Raw genomic sequence first — 20,329 nt, forward strand, 5'->3', positions numbered from 1 at the left:
TTTCTATGTTATATGTTTCTACAGTAATGAGTCAAGTTAATGTAGATGAAAAACATATCAAATCAAATTTTTACTGCTTCTATAAGATTCATATCAATTTGTTATTTTGCATGTAATTTCCATCTTAAGTAACTTAATGTGCAGTAACATCAATATACTAAAATTAATAACTTTATCAATTATTAAAAGATTACCTTCGTTTTAGCTGCTGTTGTGCCGAAATTTGACTCACTGCCAGATTCTGACTCCCCGCTACATGACTGGCCCTTATCCCTAAAATTCACCCCTACACCCACCCCAACCCTAACCATCATTGGTCCCTACTACTAAAGCCCATCCCTATTTATACCAGTACAATCAATGATTTTGTTTTTTCATATTTATTTAGAACATCAGTAAAACTTCTCCAAAAAATATTTAAGTTTTCATCTTGTTTAAATCACCTTTTCATTGCTGTACATTATATATTTATATTATTTGACAATGCAAAAGCTATGTCTATCGAGTGTATTTTGATGCACTCCTATTCAAATGTTCTAACCTTTCAGTGTTTTAACATTTTATGTAATAACCTATTGTTATATAAGATACTCAATCTCATCCTGTACATGGCCTGCTTTGATGGAATCAGTCACCCAAGACTCCCGAATGATTTTGAACTTCTTAGTATAAAGTCGTCTCAGTGTCTTTAAGTCCAGTGTCCTTGCATCACCTTCGACTATGACGTGTGATATTCCTTCCTTACATTTCTCGACGACTGTACCACCATGGAATCGGAATTCCAAGGCTCGTGTGTCCAAACATGTACCTCGGATAATGCTTTTTGGATTTCCTAAGTCAGCACACCAGTCAAAGTATGCAATATAAGGCCTGAACATGCTAGTGGGCAAGTCATCCCAGGCGTATGTTGCTTCTACTTGTGCCACAGACGGAACCTCATCTTCTATGGGGCCAATCCTTCCAAAGACTTCCCTGAGCTGCTGTTCATCTGTGTCAACATAATAACTGTCTCCATACAAATCATACTCTTTGGCAAAGTGCTCTCTTGTGGAGGGTGACATGTGGATCATGTGACGTGGTTGCCATGGTAAAACCTGCTTATTTTCCAGACACTCTACAAGCCAAGCAGCCCACACCACATCATGCTGGTCTGAGGAGATGAGGTTCTTTACTCTCATGTTCTGCACAGCAGCAATCACACAATATGTGTCCTTTCCAGGGTTCTGCACAACAATGCCTCCACAGCGGGCAACACCCTTCTCAAGCTCTGCCTTGGAATGGTTATCATTGCCATTTATCACACAAAACTCTACATCTTCAAACATATCTATCTCTTTTGTGACAGCGGATAAATCTTGAGATTTGAAGTGATCAATGACACCAATGGTCTTCTTTGGCTTGGCCGCAAGTTTGCGCTTCTTTTCCGGCTGCTCGTCTTGGATGAGTAAATGTCTGGATGCCAGCTTTCCTGAAGCCTTGGAGCGGAACTGACTCAGTTCAGTCAAGGTCATGCACTGATGCCACTCTTTGTCCTCTTTGATTCTTTCTATTCTGGGGAAACGTAATGTGCAGTTGGTCCTATACATGTCACTAGAAACAATCTCTGCTGCTTTGACTTGTATGATCACAGAGTTTCGTGGTTCTATGTACACCTCCGGTTTCTCTGTCCCACACAAGATGGCTGCTGGAGGATTGTTTTTGTTGTAAACTTTCCAATGTTTGGCTAACTTCAGGCCAAGATCATATAGTTCTTTCAAAGTGTAGCCTGAACCAATGCGACAGATAGTGTGGAATACGGTGGGCTTCACCCCAGGATTTGGCACCTCTGCAACCGCACAGAGAAAATGAGAGAGCATCCCACTTCTCCTACCTTTACCCCAGTAGCCTCCCACTATGAGCAGATCGAGTTCATCCATCAGACCATCCACATATTCTGGCTTAATTTTCAGCCATCCTTCACCACGTTTATCTGGTTTGTAGATGGACATGGGGTCCTTAACCATAATTCCCTCTTCCCGACTGTCAATGGCTTCATTGAGAGCATTCACAACTTCTTGCATGGTTTTACCTTCAGATTTAGAGACCAGCTGGATACGGCCTTTGATGGGGGTGAAAACAGTGTGAAGAGTTTCATAGCGCTTCTTGAGAGATTCATTTCCAAACTTCTGGTTGTTTACTAACAGGATATCAAAGACACAAAAACAGGTTTGCAAGTCAGAATCATCCATTAGCTTTTTAATGTCAAACTTACTGCCTTTCTGCATAAAGGTCTCAGTTTTAGGGTTATAAGCCATCATTTCTCCATCCAGTATGCAATTTACCACATTAGGTTTGAAGACATTGTGAATGTATGGTGTGAGGGTGCCCTCTAGTGGTGAGGCCCCAAACTGTTGTGTGTACTCATAAGCATTCCTTGAATAGTATTTGTATACATCTCCAGCTTTGTGTAACTGAATGCGTTCACCATCAAACTTTGTCTCAATGTAGAATGGCCGGTTGCCCATTTGCTTCTCTATTTGTTTGATATTGGCAACTGCAGCCAGCATTGGTTTAAAAGCAGAAAATAGATCAACAGACACCTCACTGAGGGACACTGATGGATCGTGAAGTTGTAAGCACACTTTATTCAGATCTGTGGTGACACTGTAGAGTTCCGTGCATCTGGATGAAAAACCTGAAGGACTGTTTCCTTGCCAATGCCAAGCTTCATGTCCTTGAGGATCATTCTAATCAGCCACTTTTGTTCCAAAGCTGAGCTCTGAGTTATCAGATCCAAAAGGCTTTTCTTCACCTGATCCTTCTGTTTACTGGTATTGTTGACAGCTACAGAATCCAAAAAGTCATTCACTTCTTTAATGGTTAAATTACCCTGACTTGTGCACCTTTTCTTCAGGACAAAAAAAGCTGTAAGGGCAAAGTCACCTGCTTCCCCTTGAGATGTGGTCGGGGCTCTGTAATTTAGAAGTTTGTTTGCCTCAGGTCCATTTTTAGGTAGACCTAAAACCTCAATATAAAGTTTGGCAAGCATGCTCTCTTTTATCCCATAAGCCATTCGCTCTCGCTCAAATGGAGGCACAATGAGACGCATGGCTGGATAAAATGAATCTTTGGTGCTGGGATTGTCTTTGTGAAGCACTGCATGGAAGTTCCTCCAAGAATCAATAAATTCCTTTAGGATTTTGGCTTTATCAGGTCTGAGTTTGGCCTTTTGAATATTCTCCAGAACTGAGCAGAGGTCAATATATGGAACTCGTGCAGCAACAGAGGCCTGTGGTGTGGCATCACTCTTAGAGGCAACTTCCATCATTGCCGATGACACCTCTTAGGGAAAAACAACCAAAGACAGAGTTTAGCTAAGAAAGTTTTGATTCATGAGCATTTTATTAGTACAAGTAAATACTTGGAAACAGAATCTATGAAGGGAACTTTAATTGAATTGATTTTCTCCATATACCCTCAGAGAGCAATAAAGTAGGATTTAACAGGCCCTTTTAATATTATTTTCTTCCAAAAGACTAATTAGCAACAAACATCACTGAAGAATTTACCTAAACTCCTATTTGTATGCAGTTTCAAATGTTTCATATTCATGTTTGCAGTGACTAAAGGTTGAATTTGTGCCATTGGAGCTAACAATTTAAAATGTTGGAAATGTATATAGCTTATGGGAATCCCTGAAACTATCACATACATTGAGACAAAACACTTGTTTATGATTTTCATTAATTAAGTCAAAACCTTTTCATTTTTGATAAATAAGCGGATAGTTTTTGGGATAAAAAGTCCAATAATGTTGGGGCAAAAGGTCCCTCATGAAAAGACCCACTCTGGTTATAATGGCCACCCAAAACACTGTTACGCAGGTTTTGGGCCGAATTTGGGCAAAAAGCAGAATGACCAAACTGGAATATCAAACTGTTTTTCAGAAATATTTGTTAAGAACGATTGGCAAAATTGGGGCCACATTAACAACCACAATCTGCCTGTATTCTCCAAGAGGTACATGTTCATTTACTAAAAGCAGAATAATACATTTCATACAAAATATTTAGCTGTAGTGGCCAAACGACAAAATCAGTACCATGGTGCAATATTATTTTGAATATGTATTTCGAATATATTTCTATATTAGCAGTTTTCATATTGTAACATTATTTAGCAAATTCTCGTATCACTATTGCCCATCTGCGCTATATTCGTGATTTTGAATCAAAATAACCCTTTTTGCAATTTTATTGATGATTTATACTGAGATTGAAAAGACTGCAATGCACAAATACATCAATAACACAAACAGATTATATTTTCAAAATAGAACATTCAAATTTGTTATTTTGGCTAATAAACAATAACACTAACATACTAGAAAACATGAAAAATAAAAAATTAATTACTAACCTGTAAATGAAGGATTGTACTTCTGGAAACGAGTATCTTGTTGTAGTTCTGAAGTCCTCAACTTCAGTGCGGTAAAGTTGTTTTTATATTGGACATTCGTTTGACTTACGAACTTTCCTTACCGTTACTTGGCTGTAATCGCTAAAAGTGGTGGTCTGTACGTTGTGTCGTCCAGATGTAATGGTACACCATTATAGTAACAATGGATAAAGCTATTACTCGGTAAATGTATTTCAAATGTGTGAAACCTGAAACAGCGATCTCCACCCAGGAAACAAATTAAGGAGTGTCGCAAAATGCAAAACGGACAAACATCCGTTAAATTGACTTTCATATTTCGTTATTTAATGAAAGGATTTTAATGTTATAGGTGGAACCTAATGTTGTAAAATAAATGGAAAAAGCATTATGAAATTATGTACATTTAAAGTGGTGGAATTGCATCGATTTAATATTTTTGCCTGTTTGTCATATCACTTGCGACCTATTCACATGCTCTTAAACTTGCTTAGGCTACATTTAGTTTTTCAGAAATATGGATGTGCATTTTTTAAAATCAGTGATAAATGCCCAAATAATGATCAAGAATGGGTGAGTTGAGTTCAGTGCAATAATTCCTAGTCAATATTTGGCTGTGCACCAAGATACTTTGGTATCTAAATACTTTTCCTCTAAATAGTATAATTTAGATATTTCATGTCAACTGCTTGATTTTGACTTTGCTATTCTGGGAAATATGAACAAATAATGTTATGTTTTGTCACTATTTAAAGCACTTTTAATATGCTAATTGTTTTAAAAAAAAAGTTGTTCCTTTTGGTTCAGTTCTTAAAATATAGAATTTCTGGACACAGACTGTTCAAAGTTAATTTGTAGCATTTTTTTCCCCGATTTCTTTTTCAGTTTGGAACCCTTTTTAATGGTCTGGGGCTGCTTCTACCCATCTGCAAAGTAGGTATATTTCATTGTGGTTCTTGTGCACCTCCAATACATAAAATTCCTGTTTTTATTGGAATTTTTTTTTTTTTGTATTATTGTTTTAAATCTTTGAATGAATAAAATACATCTATATAACTTCCTGGTCTCCCTTGAATTCTTCAAATTATTTTTTTATGTTGTGCGTGTACTAGTGGATCATGGCGTTGCATTCCTACAATGTGTTTTATGTCCAAGTAATTTCTTCACAAATACCTCCTATACATTGTACACAACTTGGACATGATTTCACAATATAATGCATATTCACTTAAATGGAAAATAATAAAGCCAAACAAACAATTCTTTAGCATTTTAACTTTGTGCACAGCATCCATGGAAATAGTGGCCCTCTGCCTGTATTGGAAATGTTGTCTATGACTTTCACTTTGTTAGATCATTCAGCCAACAATGCAAGGAATGGTCTAATTAGTCTTCCATTAGACCTCATCAGAACATATTAGAAATATCAGAGTCTTGTAATGTTAACTCTTCTACCAGCTCAGCAGGCAGCAGGGGAATAGCAGAAGGCAAGAGACAAGGTGATGGTAAAAATCATCAGAATTTATTGAATATTTGCTTATTTCTCAATGCTCCAGCTGACTAGCACAAATTCAACAAATATATTTATACCAATCACAAGACAATGAAAAATTGCTGCTTAACTACATTGTCCTGTGACTAACTTGGAAGATAAAGCAGCACACAACATAAGATTAAACTTAAAAATAAAACATTTCAATTAAACATTATATAACAATTTCTATATAAATGAAAAGAAAAGAATGTGAACAAAATAAACAACTATGTTCAACACAAATGTATGTTTGCTCTCTTGAAGCTGTTCCCACACTCAAATTAGATCCTTCAGCTTCTCTAAATAATAGAAGAAAAGGATTGTTAAAACAAGACATCAGACATTGTTATGCATTAATAAAGTACTTGAAATCAATTTCAAAATGCAGCAACATGTATCTCTACAGTACATGCTGTGGAAATAGCATAATATTTTCATGAAAATTCTATGAACTTGGTTAATTACCTGTTAATTTGTTTTCAAAAATCAGTTGTGCTTCAGTGCACAACAAACAGAACCATGGTAATTCCTTGACAGAGGTCCCTTTAGCATTGAATTGTGCACATGAATTATGGAACCACCGATCACACTTCTCACACTGAACCTGTATGAGGTTGAAAGAGGGTGAAAATAAGGTAGCGAAGGCCTGATCATATTTAATGGCAGCCCTGACTTTGTGCAGTCTGCCATATCAGCATAATGCCAGTGTAATCTAAATGTCATGTGTATAAAATGTTTTGATATAACACATAGCCAGTGGTAATTAATTACATTAGTATATATTTAACTTGTTTAATAATGCAATGCATGATAGCATTTAAGAGGGATCGTTCCCCCAACACAGAAATTGTGCCATCATTTAGTCACCTTCTCATTACTTTAAAACTTAATGAATTTCTTCTGTGGAACACAAAAGGAGATTAGGCAGAAGGCTGTCCGTCAGTGGTGACTGGGACTGTCATTCTGCTGAACAACTCCTATTGTTCCCATCAAGACAAACCATGCAACCAGGAGATTACTTTTATGCTGCAATTTTGTACTTTGAGCTTCAAAATCTTGGCAACCATTCACTTGCATTGTGAGGACCTACAGAGCTGAAATATTCTTCTAAAACTATTTGTGTTCTGCAGATTACAGAAAGTAATACACATCTGGAATGAGATCTTATTTTTGCGTGGTCTATTACTTTAACTGTATTAAGTGCATTTTCACTATTGTCCAGCAGGTGCCATCATAAGCCTATGGATTTACGATGCTCTTAGCATTGTATGATTAGCGCTACACTACTCTACTCTTGTTAATCTGTGAGCATTTTAAATTCTACTTGTGTTATGACTGCTTTGGGAAACTGGCCACAAAACTAAAATGAATCATAAGAAGGATTTTACTATCTACTTGGGCTTATATAAGGAAACAAGGCCCTGGTTGCCATGTGCTGTTTTAGCACGTTTCCCCTGTGTATGTCAGGACATGCCACTCTATTCATATATATCAGACATGGTCTATTCTAATTCAACAAAAATGGCAAAAATACTGTATGCTAAAGACAACATATGCAAAAATTACCCAGTCAATGATGTCTGTGCTTGTCACTTTAGGGAGGTCTCTCAAAGCACAGATAGAGCAGTAGTCTTTTGATTCTAAAATGGAAATTTTTATAGAATAATTAACAAATGTTTAGCTCACATTAACAGATTTAAATGCTATGACACAAAATGTTTCATTGATTTTGAGCAATTAACCTGATGCAAGGAAAATTTCCTCTGCCATCTCCCTTCTCTGTTCTTTTATATGCTCTTTGGAAGGATTGATATTAAAATGTACGTGGAATCGCAGGAAACTGTTCCACAGTTTCTTTTGCCATCTTGGAAAAATTTTTAACAACGTTTGTTATAGCAACAGAGCTTATAAAAGATACATATGGTTAATTAATGTCAATTATAACACTTTTGTCAGCGAGAACAATGTCTAAAGTGACCATGCAGTTTATCAGATTATATCACAGTTTTGAAAGCTTAATCTTTTCATTAAAGATTACCTGTAAGACAAACACTCCACAACTCGTTGCATCTTCTTGGACTGTGTAGGAAATGTGACCAGGCTTCCACTGAATGTTCACCCACTCTTCCTTTCCGAGTCGGTTCAGAGCATTCTGAAGTATTGTCTGTGTTTGAAAACAATTTACACAGTTTTCAAAAATATCCGAAAGAAAATGTAACTTCACAAGTGTACATGTTTTTAAAATTATTTATTGGTACATTTGTGTCATGTAATATAAGCTAATTAAGACGGTCTTACTGAAATTTTTGGGATGCAGTTCTGAGGCACTCCATGTCAGATTCAGCAACTGCAGGATCCACAACAAAAATTTGTTCGGAAGGAACATGAAGATACTAACAAAACACAAGGAACAATATAAAATCAAATTGTTACAATTGTACATGTCTGTTTATCATAATTGTTTTATTATTCCATAAAAGTTTATGGAATAATAAAATATATATACTACATTTCTTTTTTTTTAATTTTCACCCAAAAATGAAACTGATCTTATAATTTATTCACCCTCATGCCATCCCAGAGGTGTTTCTCTTTCTTTCTTTGACATGAGGGTGAGTAAATGAGAGATTTTTCAATTTGGGGTGAACCATCACTTGAACAACAATTTGAGTTAATTGTAGGCAATCCAAGTGTAGTGAACTGATTTGCAAATCATGCAAGTGACTGACTAAGAATGTACTAAATCTTCCAGGACTTCTGGTGTCTTCATTTTTTATTCAAGACATCTGTTTATTTTGGTCAAAGTCTGACTGAAATTTCTCTAATCCTCATTTCATGGACATCCGCAATTTATTTTGTTGTCTATATAGTGATATTCAACCGCCTAACATTGATGACAATTCCTCCCACCAAGACAGTCGCAACATTGTAAAAAAAAAAAAGAAAAAAGAAAAAGTCACTGCAGAGCTGATGGCGTCGCACCAGGTGGACCTTAATCCTGCACTACCTGTTGCGTCCAAATACAAAGTGACAGGTGATCGTTTTATGCAATGTGCCAGTATACTCATTCCTGTTTCAGTGTAGGTGTGCGCCAAACGGATCCACTTGAAAATGTTGCACATACCCCGGTGTGTTGTAAAATGCGGTGTCAGTTTCCCTGATGATTAACTGTGTCAGTTGTGTCTCCAATAATATGTTTTCATGTAGCTGCATGTTTTTTTTAATTTCATAAGAAATTACCTTCAGGACGCTTTTATTGAGGCTGTGTGTTATATTACCTGCAAGAAGCTCCTCCACTGGTGTGTTTCTCAACCTCTTATAATTGAAAAAATGCTTTTGATTGGTAGCACTTATAAGACAAGTTGCCAGCTCAGGGTGCTGACCCACCAAAGACTGTCCGATTAGAGACAAAACGAAGATGCAATAACTTTCTGGGAATAACCCATTTATTGTCACCACTCAACAGACTGGCCTGTATGGTTGTGGTTTTCTATAAAATAAACAGTAACATAAACATGAATATACATAATAATAATTACAACAATTAAACATATGAGCAATAATGTAGCACGATAAAATAACATTAATAATTAAACAGGCACATTATTAGAATAAACTGAAAGCAAATGTAAGTTAGGCTGTAACCTTTATGTTATATGCCACGCACAGCTGTAATCTGACACCTTGTAAAGCTGCGAAGCTTGTATGGCGCCGCTCTGTCGAGGTTATGAGAGCGCATGCGCGTAATAAATTGTTCACAACAATACTCCCATTAAATACAGAAAAAAATACAGCAAATTTAACTTCAAACTATAACATAACATGTAATAATAAAGCAAGTGTAACTCTAGTGCGGACAATAATAAAGTTATGTAAACAGACATACGAGCTAGAGTGTTACAGGCATGAATAAACAATTGGGAATACACACACATCTCTATGGTATATCGTTACATCATAATAACTTGTTTCCCAGAGCTGAATAGACTGTATAATTAAGAATTACAAACTTACTTTGGCATTCACGCACAACACTTCGTCCGAAATGCGCTATATAAACAGTTTATACTGCTTTAGCTTCAGCGTCAGTCTCCGTGTCCCGCTGCACTGTTAATACTGTCTCTGTGAGGGCGGGGGAGATCACCTGCACAAGGTTTCTGGACGCTGATTGGCTCAGGAAAGGTGCTGTGTGTGTGCATGTGCCTCAAAATACAGAGGGGAGATTTTAGAGAGAGGTTAGTAACTATAGCCTTTTTACAGCCGCCCCAGATTTATGTAAGGAAATATGTACACATTCAAAAAGGCTTTTATTCTACTGTCGGTTACAATTACTTTAATCAGGAATGGCAGGTAATGGTACAAGGCGTGCAACTGGTCGAGTGTAAGTTTTTTGTCCCACCTGAACCTTGGCTGTCCTCACTCTGGTGTCAGCTCCAGGGAATACTTCTGACACCTTTCCCACAGGCCAGAGAGCTCTGGGTAGTTGAGGATCAATGATCAACACAGTGGTGCCAACCTGGATATCTGGAGTGTCCTTTTGCCATTTCCCACGGTTCTGAAGACCCGGGAGGTAGAATTTAAGGTAATGTCTCCAGAATTGGTCCGCAAGGATTTGGCTGTGACGCCATCGCCGTCGGCTGATCAGCTCAGACTGGGGATACACTGTCAAGGGGAGTGAAGCGTCTGGCCGCCCCATTAGGAGACAATTTGGTGTAATGGGGTCAGGATCAGAAACATCAGATGATGTATATCCCAGTGGTTTGGAGTTCAAGATTCCTTCAATCTCCACCAGCACAGTTTGAAGGACCTCAAGAGTCACTGATTGAGTTCCTAGAGTCACCATAAGTGCGTTTTTCAAGGAGCGAATTTCTCGCTCCCAACAACCTCCAAAGTGTGGTGAGCTAGGAGGGTTGAAATGGAATTCAATTTGCTGTTTAGCCAATTGTCTCTGCAGATCTGGAGCAAGAGCTGTAAAAGCTTCCTTTAGCTCTCTTTCACCTCCTCTGAAGTTTGTGCCTTGATCTGACAAGAGCTCATGGGGTTTCTCGTCTAGCCATGAATCGTCTGAGAGCCATAAGGAAGGAGTCGGCTTCCAGACTATGCAGGATGTCGATGTATACTGCTCTGGTGGTAAGACATTTGAATATTATTCCCCATTTCTTTTCACTGCGTCGACCCACTTTGACGGTATAGGGACCAAAACAGTCCACGCCAGTGGAGTAAAAGGTGGGCTTGAAAAGACGTAGTCTCGCTGGGGGGAGGTCCGCCATTTTAGGTACCTCTGGTTTTTTCCTCCATTTTTGGCACTGCACACACTCTCGCTGCAGATGCTTGATGGCCTCTCTACCACGTAGAACCCAATATTTACGGCGGAGTTCAGCGAACACCCTCTCAGGACCTGGATGACAAAGTTTGGAGTCATAACTTTGGATGATAAGTTTAGTGATGGGGTGCTTTGGATCCAGTACTATCGGGTGCATGTTGTCAGGTTCAAGGTAGGGACTATGCCGTAAACGTCCGCCAACTCTGATTAATTTGGTTTCTCCATCAAGTTCTGGGGCCAGTGCACCTAGTCGACTGTTCCGTGAAAGTGGTTTACCTGTCCTTAGTTGTTCTAAGTCTGATGGAAAGCATTCTTGCTGTGCTTGCTTCAAAACACTAATCTCGGCACTTCTGTAGTCATTGGCTGTGGGCTCACCATTGGCGGCCTCTTGAAGGGCCGTGGACTCGATTAGCTCCTCGAGGGTCTTAAACTGACTGAAATCAGAGGAGGTGAAGCAGACCAGAGTACTGGAACCAGTCTTGCGAAGTTCATTATTGTCTATATGAACTGGACTGGGGCATTCAGGCCACAGATTGGCTGGATCTTTTAAGAAAGGCGGTCCTTGGCACCAGCGTCTTCTCGGGTCAAGTTCTTGCAGACTCATTCCCCGAGTGATGTCATCGGCTGGATTATTTGCGGAGGGTACATATCGCCAGCTGTGTTGTTCTGTAAGGTCCTGGATTTCTGCTACCCGAGTACCAACGAATACTTTGAATCGGCAAGAGTCTGATTGTAACCATGTGAGGACTGTGGTGGAATCAGTCCACAAGATCGTTTGTCGTATGGGAAGGTTCAACTCGTTGCCGAGTACTTTGGCAAGTTGAGCTCCTGTCAGTGCAGCGCACAGTTCCAGTCGGGGAACAGATTGTTGTTTCTTTGGTGCTACACGTGATCTTGCTGTTAAGAAGGCTACCTCTGTTTGCCCATGTTGATCCTCTGTTCGAAGATATGCCACAGAGCCATAGGCATGTTCAGAAGCATCACAGAAAACGTGTATGTCTCTAAAGCTTGTTTCTGTGTCCTTGGTGGGGCTACAGTAACACCGAGGAAGAACGATATTTTGTAGGGCTGGTAGCTCCTCCTCCCATTCAATCCAGGTTTGTAGTAGATCTGTGGGCAAGTGTGGATCATCCCAATCCCGTTTTTTGTCCCACAGGCGTTGTACGAGGATCTTGGCGCGAGTGGTATAAGGGATGAGGTAGCCCAACGGGTCATACTGGCTGGCTAGGATTCTGTATATGTTACGCATGGTAGTCTCACTACTGTCCTTGGCACGGTATTTGTAGGAGATTGTGTCAGATTGATGATTCCAGAGGAGCCCCAATGTCGATTCCTGGGTGTCTGTTCGGCCTTGTGAAATCCTGAGTTCTGCACTGTCCGATCTGGCATTGTGAGGCAGGTGACTTATAGTCGAAGGGGCATTGCTGGACCACTGCCTCAGCTCGAAGCCTCCATCTGCCAGCAGGTTCCTTATTCTGTCAACGAAACACTTTGCTTCTTCTGCTGAAGTGAAGCTTTGTAGGCAGTTGTCTACATAAAAGGATTTCAGCACCGAATTGCAGACATCATCTCCAGGCTGGCTATGATCAAGGACGTGTTTCTGGAGTGCAAATACGGCACAGCAGGGGCTGCAGGTAGTGCCGAACGGGAGGACTTGCCATTCATACACCCTGGGTTGTTCATGTATGTTTAAGTCTCTCCAGATGAAACGTAAGAGTGATTTGTCTTCTGGAAGTAGTCGAATTTGGTGGAACATCCCCTTGATGTCACTGCTGACTGCCACTGAATGTTCCCTAAATCTGAGTAGCACAGCAAGTAGGGATGGTCCCAAAACTGGTCCTGGGAGCAGAAGCTCATTCAAGTTTTGTCCATGATATTGGAACGAGCAGTTGAAAACTATCCTATTCTTCCCATTGTGCTGCACCATGTGATGCGGGATGTACCAGGAGCAGGAAGGATATGTCTCAGCATTCTGTGGCAATTTGCTAACATAACCTGCTTGTTCCAGTTTTGAAATCTCTGCAGTATAAGCGGCTGCTTGCTCTGGATTTTTTCTCAGCCTCTTTTCGGTGGCCCTCAGCTGTGATAAGACTGCCTCTTTGGGTGCTCTGAGTTCAGGCATGTTCTTGACACGCAAGAGAGGGGTCGCATACCGCTTGACACCATCCATCTCAACCCTGATTGTCTTCCTTTCTAAGAGTTCCACCGCCTCCTGGTCCAGTCTGGATCTGATGCAAATCTTTTCGTTGCGCCAGGGCAGTACGTCCATCTGCCATAACTTCTCCACTCGCTTGTAGAGATCTGATTCTGGGGACGAGACTGAAGTGAAGAGACAGTGCTGTTCAGTCCTCTCCTCCTGTAAATGTTGGATCGGGCCCTGTAATGTCCAGCCAAGACGTGTCTTTATAGCTGCTGGCCCCCCTGGAGGGCCCAGCCTTACTGGTTCTATGGGAGTGATCAGATGGGGGTAATCGGATCCAATGAGCAGCACGGGGCAGACTGCTTCAAAATCATACAGTGGAAGCCCTTTAAGGTGTTGATATCTCTTCTTCAGATTCTTCACTGGGTGTGAGTGTTCTGCTAAACTTAGCTGTTGAGCAGTGAAGGCACCTTTGATGCGATACTGTTTAGTGGGCTGAGCCATTGGGGAGATTGTAAATGAGATTGCTGCACCTCTGAGAACTTGAAACTCCTGCCTGACTGTTCGAAGGGGAAGGTCTTCAGGCTGACCTTTAAGGCCCAACTGCTGAGCTGCATTGTGGAGGAGGATAGTTCTCTCAGATCCATCATCCTGAATTGCATATGCATCCATTTTCCTCTTTCCATTTCTGAGAATCACTTTGATGATTTTAAGTAGAACTTTCCGACTGGTAGGCGGCTTATGAATCAGGAGAATCTCATTCATAGTGTTGAGCAGACAGGTGTTGGTATCAGCAGTGTCATCGTGAACAGGCTTTGGATTATCAGGCTTCCCAGCACTGATGTCATGCAGAGCCATGAGGTGTCGGCTGTTGCACTGTCTGCATCGCATTTTTAGGTTACATTCTGCTGACTTATGAGTTCTACCACAGCCAACATCTGTTGTTGTCTTTGACCCAGCTTCGCTTTTTGATCTTTAGTAAGCAGCTTGAAGTTGGTACAGTTGTTGAGGGAGTGCTTACTGTTGTCACAGTAGGTGCAGTAGGGTTTTAGAGAAGTCTTAGATGGTGAAGCAGATAGTGTAGACTCAGAAATCGCCTTCTCTGTGCTCAGAAAGATTGTGGTGCGTTTAGCGGCTGGCTTAGAGTCTCTGATAGTCTCTCTTGTTCGTGTTAAGGGCCCTTTATGTTGATTGCTTGCAAACCTTGTAGTGTCCTCTTGAACTTGGATTTCAAACTCCAGCCATTCTGCAAAATCCAGAAGTGTAGGTATGGGCACATGATGTGGATGTGCAAACCTCCGAAAACCTGATCTGAGGTCATGCGGAAGCTTCCCAAGCAGCCGAGACACATGAGACCCACAATGTAACTCGAAATGGCCCGTCTTGCCTAATTGTTCCAGCATGCCAACCAGAGAACGGACCTTGAGAGCAAAAAGTCTAAAGGCCTTCTGGTCTCCACTAGCTATATTTGTGCCATCCATTAACTCTGCAATCCGTTGTAGAGCTAGTTGATGTGGCTGACCAAACTGCTGATCTAAAGCAGCCATTGTCCTTGTGTAAGGGTGTTGCGAATGGCAGTATGAGTCAGCAATTAGCAGAGCCTCCTCTAATTTCAGATGGTCCATCAGTATCTGGAATTTGAATCTTTCTGTCGCATTAGCTGGGAGGATATTTTCCAGTGCAATTTTTAGTCGTGAGAACTCTCTTGGGTTTGGATGTATGAAGTCAGGGATCGTAGGGGTTGGACCTCGATACATCAGTTCTATTTCAGGGGAGGTGATGGCGTAAGTGACCGGCATGGCATTTGTGGATGCTTTATGGTATCTTGAGAGACCCAGTATGGAGGATTTAAGTATTCTTGTCTGTGGGAGTAATGTGCCTCTGATCTCTTAACCCCTTGTGGCCTAAAGTGGTAAGAAGAGCTCTGTTTAATATTGGAGGTCGATGCTGGAGTTGGGTGGTGTGGAGGACTTTGAAGCTTGTCCTCAGTCTGATACTCCTTTTGCGGTTTGAAGCGGAGCTGGTACAGGTCTGAAGCGTGGTTTATCATAACGTGCTTGTGGCTGGAAGCGTGGTGCAGGTATAGGACGACTGGAGCTATACTGCCTCGTAGGGGTGGCAGGTGAAAGGGGCTGACTTTCAGGACGTTGATGCTCCATCTGAATTTGCAGCTGCCTCATTTGCTGCTTAAGCTGAGAAAGCTCCTTTGCATATTGGTCATTTGAGCTCTGAGCTGTGCCCCTTTCCTGCTGTAACATTTGCAGGACTTTGCGGAGATCCTTATTCTCTCTCCTTATGATGTCTGATGCAGATTCACTCTCCTCATCAGACCACTGTAGTGGACTGTCAGCTTTATGACCTGGTAGCAGTGGAGTAGAACCAGTTGCGCCTTCCTCTGCCAGTCTGGTTGAATGAGTGAGTGGTGACATGGGTTCTGAAACAGGATTGAAGAGGGTGAAGCCAGTGAGATCATACTCGTCATAACGTGCGGGAAGGACAGTCTTCCTCCTGACTCGCACAGTTGGCTCATCCTCCTCATATTGTGACATCTTCTATCGCTTTGGTAAGTCCAGGATCCGGCTCGAAGGACCATGAAAAAATGCTTTTGATTGGTAGCACTTATAAGACAAGTTGCCAGCTCAGGGTGCTGACCCACCAAAGACTGTCCGATTAGAGACGAAAACGAAGATGCAATAACTTTCTGGGAATAACCCATTTATTGTCACCACTCAACAGACTGGCCTGTATGGTTGTGGTTTTCTATAAAATAAACAGTAACATAAACATGAATATACATAATAATAATTACAACAATTAAACATATGAGCAATAATGTAGCACGATAAAATAACATTAATAATTAAACAGGCACATTATTAGAATAAACTGAAAGCAAATGTAAGTTAGGCTGTAACCTTTATGTTATATGCCACGCACAGCTGTAATCTGACACCTTGTAAAGCTGCGAAGCTCGTATGGCGCCGCTCTGTCGGGGTTATGAGAGCGCATGCGCGTAATAAATTGTTCACAACAATACTCCCATTAAATACAGAAAAAAATACAGCAAATTTAACTTCAAACTATAACATAACATGTAATAATAAAGCAAGTGTAACTCTAGTGCGGACAATAATAAAGTTATGTAAACAGACATACGAGCTAGAGTGTTACAGGCATGAATAAACAATTGGGAATACACACACATCTCTATGGTATATCGTTACATCATAATAACTTGTTTCCCAGAGCGAATAGACTGTATAATTAAGAATTACAAACTTACTTTGGCATTCACGCACAACACTTCGTCCGAAATGCGCTATATAAACAGTTTATACTGCTTTAGCTTCAGCGTCAGTCTCCGTGTCCCGCTGCACTGTTAATACTGTCTCTGTGAGGGCGGGGGAGATCACCTGCACAAGGTTTCTGGACGCTGATTGGCTCAGGAAAGGTGCTGTGTGTGTGCATGTGCCTCAAAATACAGAGGGGGAGATTTTAGAGAGAGGTTAGTAACTATAGCCTTTTTTACAATAATATTCCTTGCTGACACCTTTAATTACAGCTTTGGATATTGTTCCACGCCTGATGTTGCTAGCAGGTCGGAGGCGTTGATCCGATTTCCGATGCAATACTTCTCCAGAACGGCACACAGTCACTGGGATGTACTGTTGTCGCAATGGTTTGTTTCTGATCGTAAACGAATAGCTTGCACAGCATGATGGAAAAGTGCATTTGGCACGCACCGTTATATAAGGACAATGCAATTTTCGGCTCCCCATTGCACGTACATGTTGGTAGGTGAACCGGAGTGTACAGAAAGGATTTAATTTTCGAAATTTATTGTATAGGTAGTGAGTCCATGGCGGCCTCAGTTTGTTTGCCCATTTCAAAGGGGCTATTTTAGACCAGATCTTTGGTTCTATTAGCAATTTAAAAAATTTTGGGGGGGTATGTGGCATCTTTCGAAACGGATTCTTTGGACCTTGTCCAACTTTTGTTTCGACACTTTGGAGACTCAGAACACTTCGGGGAGGCACATGAGTCTCACTCCCAGTCTTCACAAAAGCCTCAGGTTCACTCTCTGGCTGAGCCCTCTCCTGATTCTCCAAAGTTTCTTTATTGTTATTTGTCTTCTGGGAAGACATTGTCGTTTGAGAAGCAAATTCAATTTCTTCCTTCCTTCCTTGCTCCTCAGTTGTTGTTCTAATACCCCGCCTGTTGTATTTCCACACCACATACAACCATTGTCTATTTTTTGTTGTGTTGAGTCCAAATATTTTAGTGGACAATGTGTGCCAGATCTGTGCATTTTGCTTGGTTTCTTGCTGAACTAGGTTTTCTGCATTGAAAAACTTAACTAGAACATCTTTACCTCCAGCTGCTGTCCACAAGTCTTGTCTAAGTGCTCCTTTTCCTCTTTTTGATTTCACCATTGTTGTAGAAATATATTTTAACAATTTAACACGTTTTAGTACCAGTCTTTCTCAGTTCTGGAGTTATTTCAACATTAGCAGTGGCATATTTATAATCACATGGCCTAATTTGTTATTAGGTTTGTAGCAGGTGCGCCAGGTGTGTGTGTTTGTGGATTACAGGTGATGATTATTGTGATGTCAGCAATTTACATAATTCGGAAGAATGTAAACATGGTGAATTACAATCATCATGTGAACATTCTCAATATCTTCACGCACCAATCACAGTAATGCTTCAGAGGTTCAATAGCCTTTATTTTCAATCGAAATTCAGTCTGTCATACATAATTACTTATTGTTGTGCACTATTACTGTTATTGTTATAATAATTGTAATAATTAGTATCATTATTCAGTTATAAGTCAGTTTAAACTGTGTATATATGGTTAGAAGAAAGAGATCTTTGGAATTACTAGACCAGAAACATCACGAGCCGGATTGAACTCTCAGAAATGAACTTAAAAATGTAACGAATACAATTAATGGTTAAAACATTCACACATAGGCCCTACATTTGATACGTTTATTTCAGATGGACTGGACACAATAGCACAGGAAGTTCGTCCGGGCTATGAGACACACGTATTCAGTATCACTTATTATAATTGGAGTGATTTGAAGCGTCTCGGCGCGACCTTCACGTTCGGTTAGAAAGGGTAGGCTGCACTGATAAACATAGGCCTACTTATTCCATTACAATATCTTTAATCGTTACAACTAATCCATAAAGCCAAACAAAGTTAATACTAGGCAGCAAGATAAAAGACACCGAACTGACGTCTACATCTGACATCAAGTGTGGATGGGCATCAAAGACATGGTCAGTATCCTTGAAACTTTATTCTCAGATTTTTTGACATTGCTTTAGCTTGTGGGGGAAAATCATAATTGTATTTATTCAGTGTATATATGTTATGTATTACACACATAGTTAATATGCACATTCGATTTATTGCAATGCTAAAGGAGGAGTGCCCTCCCTGAGTCTGTTTCCTGAGATGGTTTTCTGTTCAATATCTTATGGAGGGTTACTCCTTGCCGCACAGTGGACTTTGGCTCGGTTTTAAAGACATTAAGACATGTTTTCTTTAAAGTCGTTAATAAGCATTAGCATTTATGGAGCCATAAAGACATACAATCATGCGTTAAAAAAATAGCCTACATGATTTTACAACTAGCACACAACTTTTGGATAGAGGATGTGTGATAATCAAGAATGTTCGAAATGAGCTCAAATTAACTTAATCACAAGGGATGAAATTGATCATACAATTCGTGAGAGGTTATAAAATGTCAAATGTGATTAAAATTAACAGGAAATGGCGCACTCTTTTTTGTAAGTTATTTGGAATGAGCATTTTCTAAATTTTTAACTTTAAAAGCATCTTGCTGTCTCAAAAGTATTTTTTTAGTTTGACAAATTTGGAACAATGATTGTCCCTATATCTTCAAGGTATCAATATAAACACCCTAGATAACTTGTACCTCAAGTTTTTTAATGATTTTAAATGAAAACGATCTTCTGTAAATATTTATTTTTACACAAATAATTTTCCTTTATCAAAAGAAATGTGTTTTATTTTATTTTATTTTATTTTCAATCTTGATACATTTTGTGACCAGAAAAAAAGCAATTTTCCTTAGGGTGTGCTTTTTGACCTGTTGTTTCCACTTCTTTATAATTTTGAGAACAGGACAGAAAAAAATGACATATTTGGTCAAACTGTAAATTAGTAAATGTAGGCTATCCCATTAAAGTGCGAAATTTTACTGATAATAACGTTGTAGCAGCACTTCACCATATTGTTGCTGAAGTGTGGTAAGCCAGTCATGATCAACACAAAGTAGCCTAACGTAAAGAATATTTCCTCGCATACCGGCAGTTGGAGTATACTCCTATAGGTTAAAGACGATTGTGTTAAAAGAAGACATAAGCTCCGCATGAGGCTATTTTCCATTTATATGAAATTAACTGTATGACTTGTTCTTACGACTGGCTTCTTTCAGGCATAGACCTAAATGAAAAAAAAAACAAAGAAAAGCAACGGCCAGGATATTTAAATATGGAGTAGCCAATCAGATAACTTTCACCCAATGACGTGATCAATAGCGTAGCTACAGGTGTCAACCGAACATGTGAAATCAGATGTGGGACGCACTAAGAACGTTAATAGCGTTTAAGTAGTAGGCTACTTAATCTCTACGGCGCATTTCCCCAAAGCATTGATATCCAATTACATAAAAACTTTCGTAAATGAAGAACAGCTTTGTCTCTTAAACATACACACATTCTCGTATCTTTCAGTTTATCAGAGACAAAGGGACATTTTAAAAATATAATATTGATAACTGAAGAGGCCATTCAGTAATTTCATTGTAGAATATTAACAATCTGTAAATAAATGCATTGAAATCAATTGGCAGTCTCTCTCAAACTTATG

General features: G+C 39.8%; 1 protein-coding gene across 1 annotated transcript; it reads right to left on the reverse strand.

Annotated features, from left to right (window-relative positions):
• Window positions 1-320: 320 nt before the first annotated feature.
• On the reverse strand, window positions 321-4,634 carry lig4 (ligase IV, DNA, ATP-dependent). Its single transcript, XM_052126599.1, is given in 3 exon segments — window positions 321-2,656; window positions 2,659-3,321; window positions 4,399-4,634. Coding segments are annotated over 2 exon segments (2,727 nt in total). The 5' UTR covers window positions 3,308-3,321; window positions 4,399-4,634; the 3' UTR covers window positions 321-578.
• Between the last annotated feature and the right edge of the window lie 15,695 nt (window positions 4,635-20,329).

Source organism: Xyrauchen texanus, chromosome 5 (assembly GCF_025860055.1).
Source record: "Xyrauchen texanus isolate HMW12.3.18 chromosome 5, RBS_HiC_50CHRs, whole genome shotgun sequence".
In the NCBI taxonomy this organism is placed as follows: domain Eukaryota; kingdom Metazoa; phylum Chordata; class Actinopteri; order Cypriniformes; family Catostomidae; genus Xyrauchen; species Xyrauchen texanus.